Below are 26541 nucleotides of genomic sequence, written 5' to 3'. Positions count from 1 at the left end.
TGAAGGTGCTGTTTGTAAATTGGTTTATTTTAGTCTGCCTGCTGGAGATACGGACAGAGAAGAAACTCTGTCCGACACCAATCAAGGCTCCGGCTGGAGGGAGTGACCCGCATGCAAATCCCGCAGCCTCCGTGGAGCTGTTCGGGGCTCAGCCCTCGCATCCCAGCGCAGCGTGTTTAGTTATTCCGGTCAAACCTCGCTGCCGCTCCTGCCTGTTTGTCCTTGCCGAAACAAACCTGCTCCAGGGCTCCAGCCCCATTAAGAGGACAAAAGGACATCAGGCAGTGCTGCTGCCGAAGGGAAATGTCTCGTTTTTAAGTGTGATGCAGAATGGGTGGCTTGGAAATTCCTGTTATGGCTTTCTCTGTTCAAAAGGCATCTTATGAATTAATCTGGGGTTTTTTTAGCTTCCCTAAAATGTAGCTGGTGACATTGACTTTGGGGTGAGGATACATGCTGATGCTAATAGGATTAATATCAAAGTGAGAACTGGTGGATGGCAACAAGCAGCCAGTTCTCAGGGAAATTATTTTCTGAATCAGAATATTTAACACATGGAGGCTTGTGGGCTTTTCCTGGTTTAAAGGGGCACTGTGAAGCACACTAGAAAGTGTTTGTTACTACCAACACCTTAATTTATTATTAACTTGGAATATTTTTACATCTCATTTATTCCTTCCACGGAGGTGTTCTGAACTGTTGAAATTATTGGTCAGCTTCACTTTCTCAGTGTTTTTAGGGTAGTGCCATGGATGGATTTTGGATGGGAGCTCAAAACCTCAGCCTGAAGGGGTTTTGAAGTACTTTGGTTCTCTCTGGCACAAACCAGATTTCTTAGGATTCCTCTGATAGTATGTTTTAGATACATGATGTCTAAAGCTTAAAATGTCCTTCATAAAGCTGTCAATATTCCCTTAAGAATCTCTTGCTGAGTATTTTTCTGGTCTTAAGTGCATTGTCTTTGGAGAAGTTTTCAGCTGTGGAGGTTCTGACATAGCTTATGGCTCCAGTAGTGCCTGGTTTGGAGTGTAGAAAGTGAAGGGAGATAAGTGAAGAATGGGGAGAGGCCCAGCTGTGGAACTCTTTGCTCAGGCTCTATTTTGATCTGGTGACACCAAAAGCAGAGCCTGTGTCACATGGGGGAAAGCACAGCACAGCCATGCGGGGTCAGAGCTCTGTCCTGTGTGACCCCAGTGCAGCGCCTGCATCCACTGGGGATACTGGGGAGGCCTGAAAGAGCCTGAAATCGGGATACGGAGTTGATGTGATGGAGAACACGGACTGGGAGGAGGAAGAGAGAGCAGTGAGGAATGGAACACAAAGGGAAGGAGCATAATTATGTAAACCTGGAGGTGAAGGTCAAAGGCTCCATGTGACTGTTGTGCAGTGGCTGGTGGGGTTTTTTTAGTGTTTGTACGTGCTGTAAACAGCCCCAGGCTGATCTAGAGGTGCTGGGAGGCAGAGGCTGTAAATTACAGGCGTTGTTCTCCTTATAAAGAGAACAAGCAACTCGATGTGTCTTTGGCTTACAGCACTTTGCATGTTTGTACTTCTATTGCTTCTCCATTCATTGAATCACAGACTATTCTGAGTTGGAAGGGACCCACAAGGATCATCGAGTCCAGCTCTTAAGCCAATGGCCCACAGAGGGGATTGAACCCATGACCTTGGCATTATTACAACCAAGTTTTAACCAACTGAGCAAAATCCCTTGGTTTAGGTTTGATACAGAGCCTTGCTCACTGATGGAGCAGGGACAGGGCTGAGAGGTGCTGGGTAAGCAGTGCCACTGCCTTGGAAGCCAGGGATGATCCCACACCTCCTTCCCGCTCTGCTGCGGGCACTGCCCCGGCCCTGCCCCGTGCTGAGGGCTCTGACTGCGCTCCCTCCTCTGCCCGCGGACCCTCAGCCGTGCCCTCACCGGCGGGTGCGCCTGAGGCGGCCCAGGAAAGGGCTGGAGTGCTAAACAGCAAGTGATGAAGTGGTGGCCGGGCGTGTGCGGCTGAAGTTTGGTCTCCCTGCCCAGGTGAGGCGAGAGGGCAGGGGTAGGTGCAGGGGCCTGCGTGGCTGTCCTCGTTGACGGGACGGGCAGGACGGGTCCCCCGGGGCTGTGGTTGGGAGGGACGGGCAGGACGGACCCCGGAGCTGTGGCGGGGGCCCGAGAGGGGTGAGCTCGGCCCAGCCCGGCCCGGCCCGGCCCCGCTGCTGAGGCGGCGGAGGCACCGCCGGGTTACCCGGGGTGAGGCACTCTTTGGCCTCCGGCGGAAGCACCGAGCGCGGGGCCTGCGCAATGCGGCCTATAAAAGCCGCGGGGCGGGGCGCAGGGCCGGGCATTGGCAGCCGGGGGTGACCGGGTGCGGATCGTGGGGCAGGGACTGGCGGAGCGGCAGGAGCCCCGGGAGGTGCTGGCGGCCTGAAAGACCCCCGTCCGCGCTCTCACTGCTTTCTCCCCTCTCGCGGGGGCGCGGCGGCGACAGCGACAGCCATCCCCGGAGCTGCGGGCCGCGCCTCCGCCCTCCTCGCTGGATGCTCTGGAGCTCGGTCCCTGAGCGGGGCCGCGGCGCCGGCAGCCCCCGCTGTGGCGGGGCCATGGGGCCGAGCAGCGGCAGGGCGCGGGCCCCGCTTCCCCTCTGAGAAGGCCCCTCGTCCCGGCGCCGATGCCGCGCTGTCGCTTCACACCCGGCCCCTGAGACTCCCCCCTTTCCCCTCCCCATGCCCGACGGAGCCCCTCGCCTCGGTGACGCCCTGCAGCAGCCCCGCCGGCCCGGGGGTCTGCGGCGCTATGAGAGGAGCTGCGCCCGCCGCCGGGGGCAGCCAGGACCGGGGCAGGCTCCCAGCCCGCCGCCGGCTGCCGTGAGGCGGCTGTAGCTGCAGGAAGAGCCCCTTTGTTTTCCCTCCGTCCTTCCCGGGGCTTCATGCCCCGCTGAGGGATGATGGAGGTGGTGGGGGACTTTGAGTACAGCAAGAAGGACCTGATAGGACACGGAGCCTTTGCTGTGGTCTTCAAAGGTCGCCACCGCAAGGTAAACAGCGCTGGGCTTCGCCCGCAGCCGAGCGGGGCTGGTTACACAACGCGGGGCCGAGAGGAGCCCCCCGGGCGGTGACACCGCGGGGCGGGGGAGCCGCGACCTCGGCATGTTCCAGGGGGGAAAGGAACCGAAGGAAGGCGCGGGGTGGGCTGTGGCTCCGACCAGCCCCGCGGCCTCACCGCGATCCGGTCCCGGCCTCCTTTAACAGTGTTATTTTTTCCGTGCCCGACCCCGCCGCGGTTCGCAGCCCCCCGGCTCGGGCAGCTGTAGGGGAGGCTGAGCCCTTTGTTTGTCGGGAGGGTCATGTTTATCTCGCTGGATAACGAGGGATCTAATGGAAAACTGCCTCCTTTGGGATTGGCTGAAGATTTCTTAAATTCAGAGGTGTCTGGTTTCCTGGCGTGACTTGCTAATCGGCCCGGATATTCATAGTTACGTTATGGTTTCTTGATGCTGGGAGAGTTTATTCTGGTGGTGGTGCCTAAAGGGCTTTGCTTTCCAGAAAACATCCCTTTCGGATTCATCATCTTGGAGGATTAGGGCAGTGCTCACATCTTGGAGAGGCACAACGCAGGGATTTTGGGGTTAAAAAAAAAAAAGAGAAACAGGAACTTTGAAGTCCAATGGAGATCTTTCCACCTTACAAATAAATACTTAATTTATTTTTTGATAATATATAAATAGACAATATATAACCTTATTTCAAACAGATTTGGTTTTATGTTCAGTTTTCCGCTGCAGAGCATAAAAAGGCTGTAAATGGGAAGTCCTTAAAGGAGAGTTAAAGTAACTCAGTCATTGTGAGAGGGTAAGAAGCAGATACATAGCACCACTACCAAAAAAGAAATGGGATATTACTTGTTTGGTTTTTTTAATGCTTTGGAATCCATTAAAATGCAGTGTGGCTGCAACTGGATTTTAATAGCTGTCTAAGCTATTGTGGAATGAAATAGTTCTTGATGGTGTCATGTGATGGAGAAATCACTGGTGGATAAAGGAGGGGTGATCTTGCAACTTTTTCTCAGTGCTTTACCGGCTAGTTGTTAGAGGATAAAGTTAAAAAAAAATAAAACTGACAATACTATTTTGTTTGTTTCCAGAAAACTGATTGGGAAGTAGCCATAAAGAGTATTAACAAAAAGAACTTGTCAAAGTCACAAATCCTACTTGGAAAAGAAATAAAAATCTTAAAGGTACGTTAATTTGCAATGATTTTTAAAGCTGCTTTACTTGAATAGGAAAAGAGACTTCTGACCTGGTTCATTCCAGGTCACGGGGAGTATCACAGTAGTTACTATTGTGCTGTTTGTTTCTTTGTTAGTAATCCAGAAATAAAAAGTTCTGGAAATGTCTCAGAACAGGTTATGGGTGTGCTTTTGTGTTTAAAAGTGGAAAATTGTTGCAGAACCAGTGTCTGTGCTTTGCTTATTGCACGTGTGGAAAACTCTGTCCTTTAGGATGGCCAGTGTGGCTCCTCTCCAGGCAAATTACAGCTCAGAGTAAAACACTGGTCTTTTGATCTTTTTTGCTCAAAGATGCCTTGAAAGCTGAAGTCAGCACTCTGAATTTGATTCCTGAAGCATCTGCCCACTTCTGAGTTGTGTTAATTGGCTTAAAACATGTAGTGTGGCTCTGACAGAGGAAATGTAACAGAGCATCGTTTGGGTTTTCAGTGCTATTTTGAGGAAACATCTTCCTGGATGGTCATTTTCCATTCTCTGCTCTGAACTTCACGTCTCATTTCATGAAGCTTTGCAATAATAGTTAGTGCTGCTTTCTTTCCATGTTTCCAAACTCCTTCAGTTACCTCACTATTTGTGTTATAGGATATTTATTGTACACCAGAAATTGTCCTGTTTGGTGCAGCAAGTACTTAGCAAAGAAATGGTTTTTTGAGCAGTTACAAACAATTGTATGAACTGACCTGTTTCATTTGATGTTACTGGGTTTGATTTCCTTTGTATTGTGAAAATAAGGGTGACTTGAACATAGTGGAGTTGGTTACTTAGCAAGAAATTGTGTAAGAATAAGAAATTAAATCTAGTCAGTTTTCAGAGCTCAATAAAAGATCTTGTACTTTAGTACTTTCTGTAACAAGTCAGAGATGTTAAGTTATGGAACTAAATGTTTTTATGACTTCTGAAGATATTGCCTAATATCCTATTGCTGTAAATATTGTCTAAATAGCTGGGATTTCCTCCAAATTCCATCAGATTGTCTTAAAAAGATTCTCTTTGGTTATGACCAAATCAGCACTAGCAGCAAAATAATAATAATAATAATAATAATAATAATAATAATAATAATAATAATAATAATAATAATAACAATAATAACAATAATAACAATAATAGCAGTAACAATAATAGCCCATTTCCATAATACAAATATTTTGTTTTACAGGAACTTCAGCATGAGAACATTGTTGCTCTTTATGATGTCCAGGTAAAATACATTTTGATGACTTTTTCTCTTAATTAAAATTTATTTCCAAAAACATAGTGCATGTAACTGTATAGCAGAAAATTTTGAACAGCCATTTATTTTGTTGCAGTAAGTGGTCTGGTATTTAGAAAAAGCAAGTGGTGGTCTGAGAATCTCTGCAGGGGCTGTTTGTGTAGTTTGGGGTTGTCTCCAGGGAAAAAGCACCAGCTGGGCTGGGAGCTCTCTCAGTGGCAGGAACTTTCTCCTGAATTAGCCTTGTTTCCTTGGCCTTGTAACTTAGTTGGAAAGTGGGTGTTTGTGGATAACAACTGGATACATCTGAAGGGAAAGGTAGTGGTAGGACTTGATCTAACTGGATGAAGGAGGGGACATTGAGAAAGTCATCACAGTTAAAAGACTCAGTTGTAGACAAAGAGCAGCATCTTGGAGATCTCTGTAACAAAGAAACGTGTTGTGCCAGTCCCCTGTTGTGATGGGGGGAACTGAAGTAGAAGACCATGATCACACACGTGTGTGTTACTGTTGCCTCTGTCTGAAAGCACAGGATAAAGTATAAAAGCCAAGCAGACATTTGTATCTTTTCAAGTAGGAGAAATCCGTGTTAAGTTGGTTCAACTTGCCTTGCTCTGTTCCCCAGATTCTGGCAAGGTGGAGGAGTTGGCTCTCCAGCCTATCTAGGGTAGTGTGTTCTACTCAGTAGGAAGTACAATTTTGTATCCTTAAGGCCTGTGAGTGTTGAGCAAAGCTGAATAAGACATGAGGTGGCTCATACAGCCATTTGTTCTGCTTGAATAAGAACTGTACATTTATCTCCTGGGCTGAAGTCTAATTTTAAATACAGAGTTACACTGATGAAAAAGTTACTAAGAACCACCCTTGGGGCATTTTGAGGCAAAATAGATGTTGTGATGTCTTCTGTCTTGACACTTTCAGATCCTAAAAGGTTCTCAGTGTATGTGTAGATGTGTATCCTGAGCCACAGAAATCTGTGTTCATGGGATGCAGCTCAGGCAGGCTCAGGTTTTCTGGTGTCTGGGGCTACAGGACATGCACTGACTTGTCTTGGCTTTTGGTACAGGCAGTGATGTTCATGTAGCAACAGACTGGGCATCAAAACTTCCCATTTGGATGTGCAGACTCTCCTCCCTCCCAGATCTTGACTTCAAAATTTTTCATTTTGAATGATTTTATCTGCTCTGAGAGGGAAAGTGTGGTCTCTTGTGCTGCTAGAGGAGACCAGGTTTTCCTGAGTATTGCTAAGTGGAAATAATCTCTCAGCATCCTAAATTTAGTATATCCAGACATCTTAAAAGCAAGTGGAATTCTTGACTGAGGGCGTTGGTGTGTGAGCAAGCAGCTGAATTTCAGATTTATCCTTTACAGTTGTTTATGTTTGAAGACTCCTTAGGAAGCTTTGCAGCTCAACCTGGGGGCAGCTGACTAGTTATGTATTTGATGATTTTAAATTGTGTATCTTCAGAGCTTTGAAGGGACTCTTGTTCTTTTGATTTATGCACAGAACATCCAGGAAGGAAGAGAGTCCAGAGCCCTGCACTTGTCTATGGTTTCTTTACCTAAAAGTTATTTATAAATGTAAGTTTTTTCTGTTCTGCCACAGGAAAGTGTGTCCCTAAAGTTGACAGGATGTCTTAAATGATCAGTGCTCCCCTCTCCATTGGAGAAGGGGATCTTGCTGCTTGTCACCAACTGTTGTGTTTGAACAAAACCACCAGTTAAAGCAAAGAGAAGGGCAAATCTGTGTCATGTACCTGGATATATTTCAAATACAACCATGGCAAACACAAAGCTTGGCAGTGTGATGCCTCCTCTACAGAAGAAATTGCTTTGCAAAATATGGTCTAACTTGCACAAATGAGCTTTTCCCTTTCTGCACAGGGCTGTTTGTGAAATCCAGACATCATTAACTCGTGTGATTACATTAATTTATAACCCAGCAAGAACGAACACTATGCAAGGCATTCACATGTCTCACAGGCTGTTACACCTACTAATTTTCTTTAGCATTTCATGTTCTAGCATGTGCTGCCCTTTTTGTTTGCCATGTATTGTGAACACAGGGATATAGTACAGCAGATAAGACCTTAGAATTTCAAGCAATTTCTGAGTTTACAGGGGCTGTTGTTTTTCCTCAGTGATGGAGCCAGTGGGTCTGTGTCACAGTAGGAAGTTCTCAGTGTGACTGGGAGTCTGTTTTATTTTTATAGTTCTGTTGGTCTGAAGTTTTTCTTAACTTTAGACTGTTTGAAATAAGAAAATGCTCATGTTTCAAGTGCACTGTTTGATAGATCATTTAGCTGAATAATCCAAGAGCTGATTGCTGCTCTGAGTTTTCAGATAGAAAAGATGGTGTTCAATGTAAGTGGCAAAATTAAGTGAAAAAAGTGTAAATTGATTGCAATGAAGAATAAATACTTTTATGTCTCATAATATGAAATGAAATTATGCTAAATGGCAGCACTTTGAGATTAAAGCTGTATCCCTGCACAGCAATTTGAGAATAAAAGGGTAGTTATATTTTTACATATCCCTGGTCTCTTCTCCCAGGCACTCAGCAACAGGACAAGGGGGCATGATGGGCTCAAGCTCTGCCAGGGGAAATTGAAGTTGGAAATCAGAAAAAACTTCTTTGCAGAGAGAGTGCTCAGGGATTGGAATGGGCTGCCCAGAGAGGGGGTGGATTCCCCATCCCTGGAGGTTTTTCAGCTGAGCTTGGCCGTGGCACTGAGTGCCATGATCTGGTAAAGGGACTGGAGTTGGACCAAGGGTTGGACTTGATGATCTCAGAGGTCTTTTCCAACCCAATCCATTCTATGGTTCTATGAAGGCTGTGGATTGATTTTCACAGGAGTGAGTTTCATTCCTTCTTCTTCATCCCTCTTCATTCATGCTTGTGTTCCTGTTGCATGATCAGTGACCAGGCACACAAGTCAGCATAATAAAAATATGTGCACAATGAAGGTTTTAATTAGGTCCAAGAAGAACTTGTGGCCTATTCTGCTGATAGTACAAGAACATCTTAAAACCTTCTCCATCGCTGGTGCTTCCCCGCCTGTGAATACCTTGTTGGTCTGTTATTGGTGTGTCTGGAGTGCACAGAGTTAAATTACTAGAAGTGCCCATTCATCTGGAGACACACCCAGGTGAACTGCTGTGTGTTAATGCTCTGCTTTGGTCGGCATCAAAATGTTTTGTTCTGGAGCCAGCACGGTAATTGCCCTTGATTTCTGTGGGGTGGTTACGTGCAGCACTGGCAGGTCGGGGCTGCAGATAAGCATTTTATGTAAGCAGAGCACACGCTGCTGTTTGTGCCATCTCAGGGAGCTGCACATGCCAGGGTGGGGAGGCCGCTCTGCACAGACTGAAGGCATTTGTGGACATACTTAAATGTGAACCCTCCGTTGGTGAGAGGCAAATGTTTTGCTGTGGGAGGGCTCTGAAGAGCAGGCATGAACAGCTTACCTCTAAATGTGAAACTAATCTTTTGTGAAGTGCTTAAAACCCCTCAGATACAAAAGACGCATAGCAAGATGTAACCTGTTAAAACAATTTTCTTCTTGGGCAAGAGTTTGATAGTCTTTCATTCAAGAATAAAAAACTCCTCAATCTGTGAAATAGTATAAGGATGCAGCTCTTTTCCCATGGTGGTGCTGTGGGATGTCATTCACCCTGCAAGAGAAGATCAGTCTGATTGGGGAAGTGGAGCCTGCTGTTTCTCAAAAGCAAAAAGAGTCTAAAATAACCTCTAACTCACCAGCATGAAGTACACTGAGATCCTTGGATAAAGTATTCTACTGAAGTATGAAGGTATCACTAAGTTATTTGGAATGTGCTATATTTAGGACATGAATTTACAGTTTTGTGCAGTTCATGATCCCAAGCGTGTGCTGAGTAGAACTCTCTCTTACACAGTGCCAGACAGTGCCTGTTTTAGCAAATAATTTAATTCAAGACCTCACTAGAATGTCAGCCCTCAGAATGAAAGCCTGTAATGTATCTTGGAGATAACATTCTAGGAGAGTGAATTAATGTCTTTGCTGTATGGAGTCTGAAGTTTGCTATTTGAACAGTAGTTTAGGGAGAACTAATTTTCAGAGTGTTTTTGGAGAAGCAGCATCTGGACAAAAATGGTTTCTTGGCTTGGCTTTTAGTACAGAGTGGACAAAAAAGCTGCAGCTGCCTCTGCTGTCCTTGGAAGCAGTGAAGGCCAGTGGGAATGAAGCCAGTGCTCCCTCTGGGTCCTGCACCTCAGCCCCTGCTTATACCCAGTGCCCAGGTGTTCTTATCAGGGCTGCTTATGGAAGGATCCTGTTGTTTTACCAAGGGAATTAAATACCTCTGATTTACCCCAAGCCTCCAGTTGGTCTGGCAGGATTGCTCATGTTCCTTGACATCCTTTCTTCAGCCATCCTGTGTGTGCTCCTGATCTCTGTCTCACAGCCTTGACTGCCTCCATGCTCTCCCCATTGCTCTTTCTCAACTGTTGTCTTTTCAGTGAGGATGTCTCAATATATTTATTTTTTTACCCCCCCCCTCCTTGCTTAAGGCCTTTGTGTTTGTCAATACCCATCCTCACTCTGTGTGAAAATAATCATATGAGAACATGCTGTTCAGATGAGAAGGAGAATCCTGCCCTGTAGACATTGTAAAGGTTTTGAAACACTGCCTGGCAGCTGATGCCAATGCCAGGTTGGTTATGACAGTATTAATTAGCCTGTGAGGAATTAACGCCAGTGTGGATGTTGGAGGCTGGGGACAACCAGTTAGAATTTGTTCTGGCCCTCAGAACTGACAGGTTGAAGTCACTACACAGTCCTTGGCTTGCCTCTGTTTCTGGGTGCTGTAACTTGAATTTCAGAACTGTTTCAGCAGATTTTCTAGTGTGTTAAACGTTTGGTGTGGTGGGGGCAGTTCTGTCTTTCCAGTCCCCTTCCCCACCTCCCATATATGTTAGTTAAGTGCAGCATTTCACATAACAGCAAATGAACTAACTGGTTAGTGTGGTACATCCCTCCATGGCTGATTGCTCTTTTATGTGATTAATTAGCAGCATTCACCCCATCTGAATCCTACAGGCACATGTTGAGTGACATTTAGTCTGAGACTTGACATTTAGTCAGAACTAACAAATGTTCACTGCTTTAGGTGACAGGAGCTGAATGTGGTAGAAGTTCCTGCTGTGCTGCACCTGCAAAGTAAAACAGGAGTATCTGTAGTACAATGAGAAACAGCCTCAGAAAGATCTGAACCTGTGGGTTTTCACCATAGCATTAGAACTTCTGCCAAATGTATTTGAAGCTCCCCAAAAAAGAAAGGGTGTTCCTGGCCAAAAATTATATCCAATGTATCACAAATTAACATAGCAGAAAATTAATCAGATAACAGCAGTGCACAAGCTGTTGGGTTAACTCATGCTCTTGGGACTCCCATCATGAACTGCAGCTAAACAGAATCTACAGACTGAGAGCAAAAAGAAAGTACCTTTATTTGCCACAGTTTCTGCCCTGGCAGCTCACTGAGCTCCTTGCAGACCCTCAGCTTGTTCTCAAGGAGGACTTCCAAACCAAAATGAAAAGCAGGGAATGTTTCTGCCAGTACTCTACAGTTCTAGCCACAGCTGTCAGAAGTAACCATGGATGTTTTGACTTCTTTGTCAATTAATGTTTTTTAAATTGAACTTTTTAAAATGTGCTGAGACTGATTTGGGATAAACTTCACATCTCCTGAGGCAACTGTTGGAAGCCTGGGATTAAAACATAGCAAGTTTTGGCAAATGTGTTGCCTCTTAACCTCTGGCTCTTGGGTTTACCAATCAGCTTTCATAATTGTAAAATGGTTTCCTATTAACCTTTCCTTTCATTTACTTCAGCTTGCAAGTACAACCTGGATTCAGGATAAGAAGGAGGAAAAGTAGGATTTGTCAAGAAAACTTTAAGCAACAAAGCAAGGCACACTGGACAGAACAACACAAAAGCAGGAAAAGCAGCTCTTTCTGCTTTTTTGGGTCAGCCCAGGCACTGTTCTGATGATGTTTCTACCTCAAGGCTGCATTTTGGTGGGATGGCAGAAAAGGGCTTGTTCTCAAGACCCTTAGTGCTTTTGAGGATGAAAGGTGTTATGGAAACTCAGGACAGTGATGTCTGTGTTGCAACACAGCAAGTACTTGTTTTGCTGGATTATTTATCGAGGTGGAAATGTAGATCAACTCCAGCTCCAGTAATTTTATCATCTGTACATCAATGCAAATTTTTGAAAGCTTTGTTATCTGTTTCAAGAGGCAGTCTAAAATAACTTGCTACATCAGCTTTGTTCCTGAATGTTAAAGATCTGAAACCTGCTGGTTTTCTGAGCTTTTTGTTTCTGAGCACTTTGCTCTGCTTAGCAAGTCAACAGAAATCTCAGCTCTGGGCAGTGCTGACAGGGAGGGAGAGCATTATTGTTCAGCAAAATAAGTTAGAAGGCAAAAAAGAGTCTCCAGACTTGACATATCTTTTCTCAATATATTCCCCAAATGGAGATCCCATTCCCTGTAAGGCAAAATTTGAGCAACTGTGAAGGGATGAACAACTTCAGCTGTTTTCAACTAACGCTTGTTTTGGTGGGATACTGAAAAGTGTTTGGTTGTGAGTTGAAGTTGATGCAAATTGTGGATTCTTCACTATGAATTAGATGGGACTGTGGGAAGAAGTCTGTGAAATCTCTAATCTGTTCTGCTGATTTAATAAAAAAGGATTATCCAAGCTACAGGAAGGAAACACACTGTACTTCTTACAGTGACTTTACTCAGTCACTTGATTCATTATTTTTAATCAAGAATATCAGAAGAAAAAAAAAACCAAAAGAGTGGGTAGTGCTAATTGAGGGAAATCCAGCGTGGTCTGTAGGAATGACTTTCTAAACAGGTCAGGGCAAATCATCAGCTCTGTGTTTCTGAGGAGAGCAGCTCATTGGAAAGGACTTTGTTTCCAAGGGAATCCAGGAAACACATTCTCTTAGCTCTGTGATGAATAAATGTCTGTCATGAACTAAGCATTACACACTGCCCTGAGCTCCTGTTTTTGTGGAGTGCAGGCACTGACGCTGTGGAACATCTTTCTGATTCATGGGATTGCAATGCTGGGGTGGAAATCCACTGGCTCAGCTGCTTTCTTGTCCCTGCAGAACAGACAGTGCTCCTCAGCTGGGTTATTCTTTTACACATCACAGTCATCCTTTAAGGGAAATGATCCTCAGTTGGCAGAAATTTCAGTTTGATAAATTGGGCACTCAGAGTTGCTGTTTGTCATTTTTGGGGTTCCTGAAGGAAAATGAGGTTCTATCTTGGAAGATGTTACAAAGGAACATTTATCATTGTGTATTTTCAGTAATTTGCAAAGCAAATAATTACTAATTCTTTTTTCTTTGATGTATGCACTTTGGTTTTGAGGTGTTTATAGCAATGTAAATTGTGGTTCACATTGGCCACAGCTGTTACAGAAACATTGAACAATTGGGACTTCCTGAAATCTGATCTACCGCTGCTTTAATGTTCTATATTAGTTGTAGTTTGCCTTTCATTCCCAACAGATTTGACTAATATTCCTAGAAACTTGCTTTCTTGGAAGCTAATTTCCAAATGTAAACAAATCTGCAACGTGCTTGATGTTCTGGGCTGGAAAGAACCTCAAATGCATTTCTGTAGCACAGACATGAGTGACTGAGCTAAATGTTTCCTGAAAGTGAAGCAGCGTAATACAGTCTTGAATTAACCTTAAAACAACCAGTTCATCTTGAGCTGTTACCTGGACATCTGTATCTGTGATGGATGGGTATAAATTAGCTTTAAAGGGTTGTCTGTCCCTGAGCTCTGTGCTGTGTGTGGTATTTCGGAGTGTTGGTTTTTCGAGCTTGGGCCCTTGGGTCCATTTTTACTTTTATTTCTATTTTCCAAGTTTCCTACCCTGAGCTGGCAGTGAGCCCTTCCCCTGGCACTCTGGTGGTGGTTCTTGCCAGTGTGGTCAGACTGAACATGTGCTGAGGTTTCACTGCAAGCACTGAGAAATGTGGCTGGGTGCACAGCTCTTATTTTTACAGTGCAATGTCCCTTTTGATTTCCTTGTGACACCATTCAGCAGAATTCAGTCAGGCTGTCTGAGATCCACTTCCACTGGGACATGTGCCTGGCCTTGTCTGGTGCCATCTCACTCTTCCTCCAACTGTCTTAAAAACATATTTTCCCACAATCTGTCAACCTTTTTAAAGTTTATTTTTAAAGGGAAAGGGAGGTAACGCCCTGCATAGCTAAAAACATCATCCTGTTTAGTGTATATTTCCTTTATGTTTCCTTCCAGTTCTCTTTGTGTTCTTTCAGCCTTAATCAGCTCAGAGGGGAAAAATACTTGTACTTGACAAAAACTCTCAGAGTGTCTTCAGCTTTGTAGGCACAACACAACTATTTTATGCAGGAGACTCTGTGGAAAACAAAGTCATTGGTCACTGGCATAGGCAGGTCAGCCCTTTCTTCCATCACACAAAATAAATATTTGGACTAAGGATGAATGTTTTTATTACAGGCAGGTTTAAGCACAGACATTTTTCCTGCGTTTTGTGGAGTGTGTAGGTAATTTACAACAGAAGTTGGGTAATCTGTCTTTGAGGAACTTTTCCCCAGTTAGAAGGGAGGGAGTTGAGGATGCGAGTGGGTCACGGGAGGTCAGAGCTTTGGAAAACCTCAGGAGGAAAAGCACAACAACTCACACCTCTGCCGTGAGGGCAGGGAGAGGCTTCTGCCAGGGACTCACTGGGGGAGATGCTTAACAGAAGTATCCATGAATCCTGATTTAATTATCCTCCAATACAGAGTTTGGGAATCAGTTTATTCCAGACAGTTCCCTGCCTGTGATTCCTGCCTGACCTCGGCCTGTCAGGTGGCACAACCAAAGCTTGTTTTGCCCTGGAGTGGGTTGTCATACCCAAATTGTCCTGTTTGTAATTTTGTCAGTGTATTTGTGACTAAATATCACTGTGCTGTTAGTGACTGATTTCAGTGCTGTGGGAGAGCAAAAGTTTATTTATTTGTAAGGGCTCTTGATGTCGAGATGCTGTTGGTGGAGCATCCAAAGCAGTTGAGAGCCAAGGGAGTGACATGCAGTGGAAACTGATGTTTCTTACTGTAGGATGTTCTGTCAGATGATTGCTTTAGTCTTCAGGTCATTGCCTGGTGATTGATTTGGGTTTTTTTACATATGCAAATATTTTTGGAAATATGAAACATTTAATGATGAAGGATATACACATTTGCTGCCCTCTGAAAAAGAGACTTTAACATAAGGTGTCCCAGTGATGGAAAAATCTCATGTTACACTTGGCTAATGCAGGTACAGGCTTTGTCTTCTCACATTCTTAAATCTCTTTTCTTCTCCTTCTCTTGCAGGAAATGCCCAATTCTGTCTTCTTGGTCATGGAGGTATGTGTTAACATGTAGGTTTGTTTCTGGTTGATTTTAAAGACTTTTAGACAAAACTACACCTTTGCACATCTGCAAACTAACCATGACTTGTTGATAAAGCAATTTCTGACATGTAGATCATGAATTTGCTATGACTCACTAAATTTATCAGCACAGTTTTTTTCATAAATTATTCAGCTTAATTTTATGATGCTGCAAGTATTGATGAAGTGTTGCACCTCAAATTATTAATTAAAGATAATTAATGAAACAATTCTAATATAAACAAATGGAAAGGATCTGATTTCCAATAAAAGATTATTAAATAAAAATGATGTAACAAGTGTTTCAGTGCTTGTGTTTTGAATAAAACCCTTTGTTTTTAACAGTACTGCAATGGTGGGGATTTGGCAGATTATTTACAAGGTAATTGATTACTGTATTTCCCTATTAAGAAGTTGTTTCATTACGTGTTTATAGTCTATATTCCTGATACCTGTTGGTGTAACATTCCCTTATTTGTTAATGAAGGAGAAGCTGTAGCCAACCATAAGTAGCATGCTGAAAATTGTGGGGGTTTCTATTTCTAAAATGGTATTTTGGGGGCTGCTCCCAGTGTTTTGATTCCACCTGCTTTTTTTCCAAGCTGTGAACTTAAAAATACTGAATTATATAATATGCTTTCAACAATGAGGCAGTGCTGGCTTAGGAGAGATTTTATGTGGCTCTGCCCAAAGTGAAGGCAGAAGTTGCAGAATCATGACATGGATTCTTGTTGCAGATAAAAATTTAAGCAGAGATGTTAATCTTCACGTTTTGCTGGATGAAAATATTCTTCTGCTTGCCTTTGAATCTCAGTATGTTGAAGAAATCTTTTTGTGCACAGCTATTGTTATGGTAACTGTGTATTTTAAAAGCCTAATTCACTTCCCATTAAAATCTTTGGGAAGACTCATACAGTGAAACCCAGCTCCTGTGTTCAGTACTTTTTCAGGCTGCAGAATGAGATAATAACTTCTGAAGAGACTTTCAAAAGTAAATTTTATAATGGATAGAATTTCCAAGCAGAGTGGTTATCTGCATGCCAATAATCATTTGTTTAAAGGACAAGTTTTATGACTTCAAGTTGTAACGTGATTTTTGGCTACACTTAATGTGAAGTTGTTTCTTCTTGTCTCATTTGCCTTTTTAGCAAGTTTAGGATTTAATGGTGATTGAGAAGCTTTACAATTAAGATGCTCCCAAGTTGCATAAACTACTGTCAGAACACTGCCAGGGGATATTGAAGTTGGAGATCAGAAAAAAATTCTTTGCAGAGAGAGTGCTCAGGCATTGGAATGGGCTGCCCAGAGAGGGGGTGGATTCCCCATCCCTGGAGGTTTTTCAACTGAGCTTGGCCGTGGCACTGAGTGCCATGATCTGGTAAAGGGACTGGAGTTGGACCAAGGGTTGGACTTGATGATCTCGAAGGTCTTTACCAACCCAATCCATTCTATGATTCTGTGATGCTATGGATGTGGCACTGAGTGAGAATCCACCACATCTTGATCCAACCCCACTGTGATCACCAGCCCAGGGCTGGTGATCACAGTGGGGTTGGATCAAGGGTTGGACTTGATGATCTCGGAGGTCTTTTCCAACCCAATCCATTCTATGATTGAGAGTTCTGTGTCTAGTGTAGATCTATGGCAATGGATATATTGTTGAAAGAGAATATGCATTTGTAGCAAAGCACTAGATTGGATTGTTCTGAATGCAATTCATTGTGGTTTGGTCATGACTCAGTTGTCTGCATCGTTTTCATGCTCAGTCACTCTGAACTCTACTCCTTTTGACCCAAAGACACCGATCCTCATTTTCTCCCCTGCTCTGTGTGTTTCTCTCAGCCAAGGGGACGCTGAGCGAGGACACGATCCGGGTGTTCCTGCAGCAGATCGCGGCCGCCATGCGCATCCTGCACAGCAAGGGCATCATCCACAGGGACCTGAAGCCCCAGAACATCCTGCTGTCCTACGCCAGCCGGCGCAAGGCGAGCGTCAGCGGCATCCGCATCAAAATAGGTAACTGTGCTCTAGATCATCCCTCTGGATTGTTCCCTGCTCGGAAATGTCTCTGTGGTTCCAGCACAGGGTGTGCTGGATGTGGTGGGTATTAAAGTCATGCAAATCAGATAGTCTAGAAGGATGAGCTTTATGCTGTGATGTAGTTTCTCAGTATAGAAAAGCTCAAGTCATAGAGACCTTTTTGAATCTGCAGGACAAAGAAGCCTAAACGGACTGGAGTTGGACCAAGGGTTGGACTTGATGATCTTGGAGGTCTTTTCCAACCCAATCGATTCTATGATTCTATTTAGCTGATGTTTCCAGTATTAGACTATTTTAAATAGACATAAGTCTGTAACTCTTGAAGCTTGGAGTAGCCTTTAGCCCATTTCAAAACTAAGACTCCAGACACAGTTCCAGCTGTTTGCTTTTTTAGTGGTAGACCCTCCTAAGGATTAATCAGAAGTTTAGAAAGGTAGGTTATGACCTACTTTTATCAGAGGGAGATTTGGCATTGTAACCAGAGTGAGATGTCAGTTCTTCAGGATACCAAACTCCTCTTTGGGCCACTTCAGGAGTTTTAATCTCTCCTTGGTTCTCTATCAAGTGTCCATTTAATTATACCCTGTTTTTAACAAATTTCCTTTCTGTACTTCTGCTCAACCAAAATCTGAGATCTGTTCAAACTCAATCATCTAAACTACACAGAGGAGACAAAACAACTTCTCTTTTGGTCCTTATGTGATGGTTTCAGATGCTTTTGCCTCCATGGAAAATGCAGGCATCTGAAACTTGACTACTTCTACCTGATGTCATTTCACTGGAGCAAATTGTATATTCATGATTCTTAATGAGCCATTTATATTTAGCCAGTGACTTTAATCCTTTCCTGCTGATGCCAGACAGCCTCTGCAGCTGGGGAGGTGGCAGAGCAGCAGTTTGTGCAAATGATGTCACTGCTGTTTCTTGGCTTGCTTATTTGAAAGGTAATACAGAATTCTTTCAGTGTAACAAAGGTTTTACTATTCCATGTAGCTGCCTATATATTAAACCTGTTGGTTTTCAATCTCACTGGTAACTGTAGCAGATTTCAGTAAGATACAGGTAATTTCTAGACTATAACAATTAGGAAATGATCTTTCTTTTTGTTGACCAATGTTGTTCTCCACGCAGCTGACTTTGGGTTTGCTCGTTATCTGCACAGCAACATGATGGCTGCAACTCTGTGTGGTTCCCCCATGTACATGGTAAGGGCAGCACATTATGTTGCTTATCTCAAACATCCTCCTGCCAGAGAACAAAATAATTGACTGCTTGCAGATTGGCAAATGCCTGATGTTGTTTCACAAGCATTAGGGGCAGCATGCAGTTCCCCTTTCCATAGTTCCACTACCTTTTTTTCCCTTGTGATTTGGAGATCAGGATTGTTAGAATCAGAGAGACACTGAACATTTCTTAGTGTTTTTTTCCCACAGGTAGAACTGCATAAACCAAGTAAATAACACTTACCTCTCCTTCCCATACATGCCAAATGCTGGATGGTTTCTCTAGAACATCAGCATTTCTAGTTTGCAGTGGCTTTGAAACACAGCATTCATTTTATATACAACTGTTACCTCTCAACTCACATGACACACTTTAGAATGTTAATTTTCACTTACACTAAAGTGGTCTCTGTTAGTACTGCTCTGACAGAAGAACTGTAGAATTCAAATTGCTGTGGCTTTGCTTTTTTGTTTTCCTTTCTGAGACTTTGCTATTCTTCCCAGGCCCCTGAAGTGATTATGTCTCAACACTATGATGCTAAAGCAGACCTGTGGAGCATAGGAACTGTGATCTATCAGTGTCTTGTTGGAAAACCACCTTTTCAGGTAATGCTTTTTCTCCTTTTTCCTCTTTTCAGTCTGCAGGCTCTTGCTTCCCATCATGAAAGTAGAAGTAAATGATGTCTGAGTGTAGTGCTGGTGCTGCAAAGGCCAGATTACTTGAGAATAGCAAGGGAGAAGTTGTTTATTGTTCAATTCAGAGAAATAATTAAGGATACTCAGTGTTGAAGTCACTGCTGTGCTTGGGGTTTTCTCCTTTACTGCCCTTATGCAAAAGCCTCCTTTTTTGTGTAACTATGCATAGATAAAAAAGCTGTTTTCTCCATGAAACTGAGCTTTAATTAATGTACATTTTTATTTGACAGGCCAATAGTCCTCAAGATTTGAGAATGTTTTATGAAAAGAACAGGAATTTGATTCCTAGGTATGTCACCATGGCCTTTCCTGTCACTTACACTTGTTGATTGAACACTTTTTCATCTTTGGGAATGCCGGGGGTTCACAACAGTGTTTGTTGTTGCCACCTTTGCAAGGGTGTGTAGTGTGATACCAGTGACTCACTCTTTGCCTTCATTGTGGCCAGCTGAGTTGGAAGGGTCCTGTACTAAGGCTGTAGAACATGGATAGTGATGATTTAGGGATGGGCAGAATGCTGATTTCCTGAAATTCAATGTGCTATGCATTATTTAATGCATATTTCACTTCCTCTTGTGTGCAGTATTCCCAGGGAAACATCAACTTACCTGGCTGACCTGCTGTTGGGTTTGCTTCAGAGAAACCAAAAAGATAGAATGGACTTTGGTATGTATTTTTTTTCCTCTTGCTCTCTTGACTTTCCTTGTTAATTGTGTTCATGTGACCAGAATAATTGTCTTGACCTTTTGTCTGCAGCCAATTATGTGAAAAGTGAAGTATTTTTTTTCTTCTCAGTTATCATAAAGAATGATTAGATAACTACTGTCAGTATTCAGTGATGCACATAAATCCTGACTTTGTTGTTGAGTAGTGACATATAAATCAGTTTAATTTTTTCAGTTGTGCCCTTCCCTTCCAATGTTAACTGATGCATCTTAAATTTTATGTCCCAGTCTTATTTCTTTTGCTTTAACTGGTGTTTTAGCTTCAGACTGGGAACAGATATCTTGAATCTCCATTTGTTACAGTAATGTAACAAAGTACTGGAAGAACCCACTTGGGAAGCAAAGTTGCTTATGGTTTTTCCCCTGTTCTTTTTTCTTTTAGGCTGCAAATATCCAAACAGTATTAATGGGGATACAAACTGTGTGTTTGATTTGGCCTTCAGAGCTGTATATGTGGATATCTGATGTCAGTGAGAGATGTGATGCTACATCAGAATTGTTTATATTTGCAGAGATGAGTTCCTGGTGTTGTGCTGAGGCATTACTAAGTGTAGTGACCTCTTTATTTTAGTGATATATTTTTTAAGCCCCAAAGTGGTAGAAACAACAGCTGTGTACTTCTTTAACTCCTAAAATTTTTAAGCTGTGTAGTGACAGGTTTGCATGCTGATAGACACAGCTGCAGTTCAGGACTGCAGTTTGCATTGGTTTGGAAGTTAAACCTGGTACCAACTAGATGGAAACCCTCTACAAAAGGGGACTTGTTTGCTGCTGTGTTTGGCATTTTCTTTTTAGCTGGAGATCTTTGGTTGCAGAACATTGTTCTGTCTTAAGATTTCAAGGCCTCAAATCTGTGCTGTTGAGTCCTTCAAACTGGCTACAACTGTTGCCTCTTCAGAGTTAGTCAGGAGTAGAGTTGAGATTTGTGTGTGTTTGGTACTGGCTGGATTGTCTGTTCCTCCCTTCAGCCTCAAAAACCCTTTGTATTGCTGGGGGTTTGCTTGCCCATTACTGCACAAGTAGTAATGCTTTTTCCTTCTTTTTTTTAATGCAGACTCTGGCAGCTTTTTTTAAAGAAAGAGCACTGTTGAAAAGTTAAATCTTGGCTACTTCTTAGCTGCACCTATATGTCATGATATTCATGATGGTTATTTAAATTTAATAGCACTATTTGTTATTGCAGTTTATCACAGCTGCCAGGAAATGGTAATTTTAAACCTTTAGTTCAGATCCAGAAAAAACTCATGTTAATCAAGTAAAATGTCACAAATCATAGTGCCAGTATTCAGATGTCAGTGTATAAATCTGTATTATAGGAAAATTAATATATCACAAACATGGACTGTGAGTAATTGATTCCACTTTGCACACTGGGTGTGCTGATCCCTACAGTTTCTTCAAACATGGGAAATTCATTGTATCATTTGGAGTAGTGGGAGAAAGCATTTGTGCTTAGAAAGAAAAATAGAAAGCAGAATGGCAGTGATGAAAGTCATGTTTTCCTTGGCTGAGCCACTTAAAGGGCCTCAAAGGGGCTGCTCTGGAATGTGCTTAGCAAAGGGAGTGAAAGGGAGAGTGGATAACTGAGCCCAGTTGCCTGTTAAAGTAAAAATAGCTTTGGAAATCTTGTTGATCTTCCAGCAATATAAAGTAGAACAGCAGGTGTTGTACAAAAGCTCAGGAACACCTGATCCTCGTGTTAAAGTTAATAATTCCATTGTTGTGGCATTGCTGCTGGATTCCCTCCCTTATCAGGCTGTGGAGGAAAGTGTTGCTGAAGGGAGGGCAGATACTGCATGCCTTGGGTTCTTTTTTTTTCCCTCCTTGTTACTTGCTCACTTCTGAGGAGCAGCGTTGTTTTTCCTCGGATGTTGTAACATGAAAGTTCCCAGAGCTCAGCACTGGATTTCACCAGCCCTCCATTTCCCTGAACAAGCTCAACGCTGCTCCTTGTAGAACAAAACTTTCCATGTAACCTGGGAGCCAACTGGTTGTGCTCAGTTAAAAGTACCTCAGCATACCCACTTGCAACAAAAGCAAAATGTTTCTGTTGTAGCAGCAGCAAGTTAATTGAAGAACTTGTTAAAGAAAGGGTGTTTAATTCTGTTTTATGCCATGAAAAGGCTGCACAGTTCGTGTTCTGCTGTTAGGGAGTGAGAAGCAGAGTGGCTGCTGCTTTGCTGTGAGTTTTGGCCACCTGAGGTGTAGCATTAATGGGTTCAAAAATAAATGTCAATCCTTGGGAAAGGCAGAAGTGAAAATACTTCCAGTGTCTGATGTGAAAGATGCTCACTGTTTTGAAGAGCAGACTAGAATTGAATAAGTACCACAGAGAATACAATTTCCTGAGGAGTGTAGAAAGGTTTCTTTTGTACATGACTCTGAATTACTGGAGGACATCTTATGACTGCACTTAAGTCTGATTTGCCTTGCTGACTGATGTTTGAAGTTATTCAATTGATTTTTGTTTCCTTCCAAATACTATAGCAGCACATAACATAGAAGGCTTTAATCTTTTATGAGCTCTTCGCCCTCTGGCTCTGGAAGGTTGATTCTGGGAAAGCAACCATTTATCACCATCTGCAATATAGTCTGTAAATCCTGTCAGTTGTACATTTACTCACAATGGTGGTTGTTTCTTGTTCTACAGAAGCATTTTTCAACCACCCTTTCCTGGATCATGTTTCAACAGTCAAAAAATGTAAGTAGTTTGGGTTTTCCACTTATTTGTGTGAATGATGAATGTTGGGGGCTGAAGGGAGAAGGATCTGCCAAATACCACACTAAGTGTTTATGAGACATTTTCCTCAGCCTGCCTGTTGTTGTGCTCTATTGTGAGCCTGAGTGTTGAATCCTTTCTTGTGTTATGCCAGACTGAAATGTGATACTTATTTATCCATTCCTTTGACATTTCAACTGAACTTAAATACCCTTGTGTGATGGAGGATGTGCTGTGCTTATGAGTTGTGTAAGGCTTTTTGAATGAGGAAATTTGTTTGAAATTCAGCCTTTCAAAATCTTAATCCCATTTTTTCTTCCCCTCTGTGTTTCTCTCTTCCAGCTTGTCCTGTGCCAGTGCCCACATACCCAGGCTCAGTCTCTGGCAGCTCCTGTGGTAGTTCCCCTTCCTGCCGCTTTGCTTCTCCCCCAGTAAGTTCTCTGTGCTGCAGAACAATCTCTAGAAAATACTTTCTGTAATGTTTAGCCAAGAGTTCCTGAGCTTTTTAGATCTTTTAACTCTTGAGCAGTGTAAACTGTCACATTTTAAGAGCAAAGAGTGAGGGATAACCCTTGTCTTGTGCTAGAATGCCATCAACATTTTGTTTACCTCTCGCTGCTTGTGTTGTACATTGTGGGGTTTTTTTGTTTTTCTTTTTTGTTTAGCATTTGATATATTTTTTGCTTTGAGTAGGAAATTATATTATGCTAATATGATTTGCAAAGTAATGACTTGCAGATAAATTTTGAATTGGCCTTTTTGGCTAAGACCCCTTATTACAAACAACCTTACATGACATTTGGAGGAGGTGCATCTGTATCATCAGGAATGATTGAATAAATCAGTTGTTTAAACTCGCAGCCTGATCAATATAGGACTGCCTAAATTGACATTACAGGGTTATCCAGTATTTGAAATTTTCAAATTGAAATATTGGAATATCAAAATATTGAAATTTCCACCTTGAAATATATTTGATATTTCTAAAAACTTAAATTCAGGCTGATTTTTGGATGTGGGGCTTTTGTGTGTTTGATTTTGGTGGGGTTTTTTTTGGTCAAAGCTGGTGTTGATTCTTTGGAAACTTCAGAGTTAAAAAGCATTTCTACTTTCTGAATCACTGGATTGACAGTGGTTTTGTTCCTTTCTTCCTCCCACTGCCCCAGTCTCTGCCAGACATGCAGCATATTCAAGAAGAAAATTTGTCTTCCCCTCCATTGGGTCCTCCCAACTATCTTCAGGTCTCTAAAGACTCTGCCAGTACCAGCAGTAAGAACTCCTCTTGTGACACAGATGACTTTGTCCTTGTCCCACACAATATCTCTTCAGACCACTCATGTAAGAACCTTCCTTATTTTTACATCTTAAACCAATTTCCAGTCATAACATATGTTTAGATCCTGTTACTCTTTGGCTCTCTTTTCTCTAAATGTGTCTCAATTCACAATGAAATTAATTTCTTTGGTTTGATTGCTCTTTGGATGGAAACTGTCTGGTACTGCATGTCCATCTGGGACGTTTTCACCTTCAGCTGAGCAGCCAGATATGCCAAAGACACTGAGGTGATTTAAAGGCATGGAAAATATTGGGGTTTGGCAGTAGAAGAAGAGAGTCAGTTGTAAACAACTGCTGATAAGAGGCCCAAGGGTTCTCTTAGGGGAGGCAGGCACTTTGTTTCCTCCAGACTACCTGAACAGCTTGTGCTGTACAGCTTTAGATAATAAACAAGTGCAGGTAAAAACATAAAAAACATAAAAAGTAAAGTATCAGACTGGGCTTAAAGAAAGACTTGGACGTAGCAGGTTCCCATTTTACAGCATTGTCCCAACCTGAACTGCACAAAGTCAGCTGATTCCTGTGCAGTGCCACCAGCTTGTGTTAAATATTTGTCTGAAATTAGTGCCTGAAGGGCTTCTGTTGTTCATTATTATAAATATCCCAGTGCTGATACCTTGTACTCTTAAGCAATGGATTTTATTTCAAAATTATTGTAATTAGCATGGCAAAAAGCCACAAACAACAAAATAACTTGTTAAAGAACTCCCTTCCCCAGTTACACTTGCATTGGTGGTTACATTTGAGGTATTTTCCTACAAAAAACAGTTTGTGGAAAACTCCTATATGTTCACAGAAATGTTTTTTTTCTACAACAGTAATACTGGAGATCTCTTTCTTTGTAAGATTCTGCTTCCTGACGTGGGTTTGCATGTGCTCTGTCCCTGCAGATGACATGCCACTGGGAGCAGCTGGCAGGAGAGCTTCCAGCGAGTTCCTGATGTGTGGAGGGTACGTGTGCTGAGCCTGCTCCAGAGCAAGTCCCATGTTCTCAAACTGGTGCTGCAGCTGCAGAAGGGCCTGCTGGGGTTTTGGCAGGGATGGGTTTTCATAGCTGTGTGGACTTTCTTAAAGATGAATATGCCAAGTTGAATTTAATAGGAATATGTAAACAGCTGGAATTCAGGAAGTTTTGCTGCCAAGTGGAGAGTTTCTCTGGTGTGAGGACCTGTCTTTTGACAGTGTTTTTTGTTTTCACAGGCAGTCACCATTAACTATTTCTGGAAGCTCAGGAACTGTACAGAAACCCTCCTCAGCCTCTTCTCGAAGTACTGCTTCTGGCACAGCCAACAGGTGTGTGATGCAGCCTTTGGACTTCCCCTCTTTCAAAAAGATTTTCTGCTACTAAATGGTTTGGGTTGTTTGTTTTCTTTTAATTGGGTATGTCTAGTGGAAACTGGACTGAAATAGAATCCAGGCCTCTCTTTTTCCAGGCTCTCTACACTTCATCCAATCTCTGGTGCATCCCCAAGAGATTTCCTTAAGGAAAGAGAGTTTGTTTAAATGTTGAACTGTTTAAAAGCAGAAACTTTAGAGAAATAAGTGACTTGTCTTTTTTGGTGTTGTGAAGCAAGAAATCTTCATTCAGTGAGTCAAAATGTTGAATGCAGACATATTTTAAGAAGTAGTTGTGAAAAGAGGAACTTTGAAAGGCCTGATTGCTGTGGATTTGTGTCTCGTGGCTGCCTTGGCTTGTGTCTGGTCACTGGGTGTGGCTTTTGTGCAAGTGATTACTGTGAATTTCATGTTTGTGTCTCACAAGATACCAAAGAAGTCACATGGAAGAGCTAAACATGTATTGCAGGTTTTCCATCAGCAGGACTGGTAATTAGTCCCTTTTCTTCCACATGACTGTAGGCTTAAGTTTCTGCTTGTTGGAAAGAGAACCAATTTTCATCAGTGGTGCCTGAACTCTTTCCTGTGTTATACTGGAAAATGTAAAGCTTACTCAGGGTGTTTAACTACTCATGTAATGTCTAAACAGAAGTGTTAGATTTGCCATTTGATCAAGAATTGAATTGAAGTGAAACATTATGAATTTCATAATGTTTTCAGTAGGAATAGAGGCAGTATGAGTGGCTAACTGGGGAGTAAAGATACTATGCTGTGTGTATTTTTGGCTTGTGCCAATATTAGAGGGCTGCAAGTCAGCATTATTTGTTTAGAAATGCTTGTCACAAGAAAAGTTTGGTACTTTGTGCTGATCTTTGTGCAGTTTGAAATCTGCTGACAGGGGCTGTCAATACAGCTTTTATCTTATGTGTTGTGTTTAAGGGCAGATAATGGGGATGGTTTGTAAAGATCCATTTGCTCTGAATTGGCCATGTATTAAAAGGTATTAAAAATACACTGTAATTTCCTATTTTAAATGTGTCAGGCAGAGTTTTTAGAGTTACAGGTTTTATGACAATATACCAGTTATGTTATCTGTACATTAGTTAAGAGCTAAATGATCATGTGCTTAGACACAAGTCTCTGCTGTTCACACTCTCTTTGGACTATAATAGTTTGATTTAATTATTGGTTGAGTAAATTCAGTAACTGAATTTGGGGCTGCTTGGGGCATAGTCTAAAGAAAGTAGTGTGTGTGTCTAGTATTCCACAATGTGCTGCTTTTGGTTGGGATTTTGGTTTTTTATTTCCTGAGAAATGTTTTTTCATTGTTTTTGGGTTGTTTTGTTTGTTTTTTTACAAAAGGTTATGCCCTGTGAAACAGGAATTTTTCTTTTTAGCTGATCAAACTGAACGAGCTGTACTCACAGTTATGCTGCTTTATGTCGCATAGAAGAAGCTGTTGCTCTTCTCAGTCTCCAACCAGAATGGGCAGAATAGGTCACAGA

General features: G+C 42.5%; 1 protein-coding gene across 2 annotated transcripts in view; it reads left to right on the top strand.

Annotated features, from left to right (window-relative positions):
- The first annotated feature begins 2340 nt into the window (after positions 1-2340).
- ULK2 (unc-51 like autophagy activating kinase 2) overlaps positions 2341-26541 on the top strand; it is a 39352-nt gene continuing 15151 nt past the window's right edge. For both annotated transcript variants that reach the window (XM_071575260.1, XM_071575261.1), the window contains exons 1-15: positions 2341-3023; positions 4130-4222; positions 5433-5474; positions 14905-14937; positions 15309-15345; positions 16806-16979; positions 18135-18208; positions 18731-18832; positions 19153-19211; positions 19506-19588; positions 22298-22348; positions 22709-22797; positions 23533-23704; positions 24592-24652; positions 24902-24994. In XM_071575260.1, coding sequence (XP_071431361.1) covers positions 2931-3023; positions 4130-4222; positions 5433-5474; positions 14905-14937; positions 15309-15345; positions 16806-16979; positions 18135-18208; positions 18731-18832; positions 19153-19211; positions 19506-19588; positions 22298-22348; positions 22709-22797; positions 23533-23704; positions 24592-24652; positions 24902-24994 — 1256 coding nt within the window. In that variant the 5' untranslated portion in view covers positions 2341-2930. The remainder of the gene's footprint in view (positions 3024-4129; positions 4223-5432; positions 5475-14904; positions 14938-15308; positions 15346-16805; positions 16980-18134; positions 18209-18730; positions 18833-19152; positions 19212-19505; positions 19589-22297; positions 22349-22708; positions 22798-23532; positions 23705-24591; positions 24653-24901; positions 24995-26541) is intronic.

Source organism: Pithys albifrons, chromosome 21 (assembly GCF_047495875.1).
Source record: "Pithys albifrons albifrons isolate INPA30051 chromosome 21, PitAlb_v1, whole genome shotgun sequence".
Lineage (NCBI taxonomy): Eukaryota > Metazoa > Chordata > Aves > Passeriformes > Thamnophilidae > Pithys > Pithys albifrons.
The sequence above is the reverse complement of the archived record's forward strand: the minus strand, read 5'-3'. Positions and strand labels throughout refer to the sequence as shown.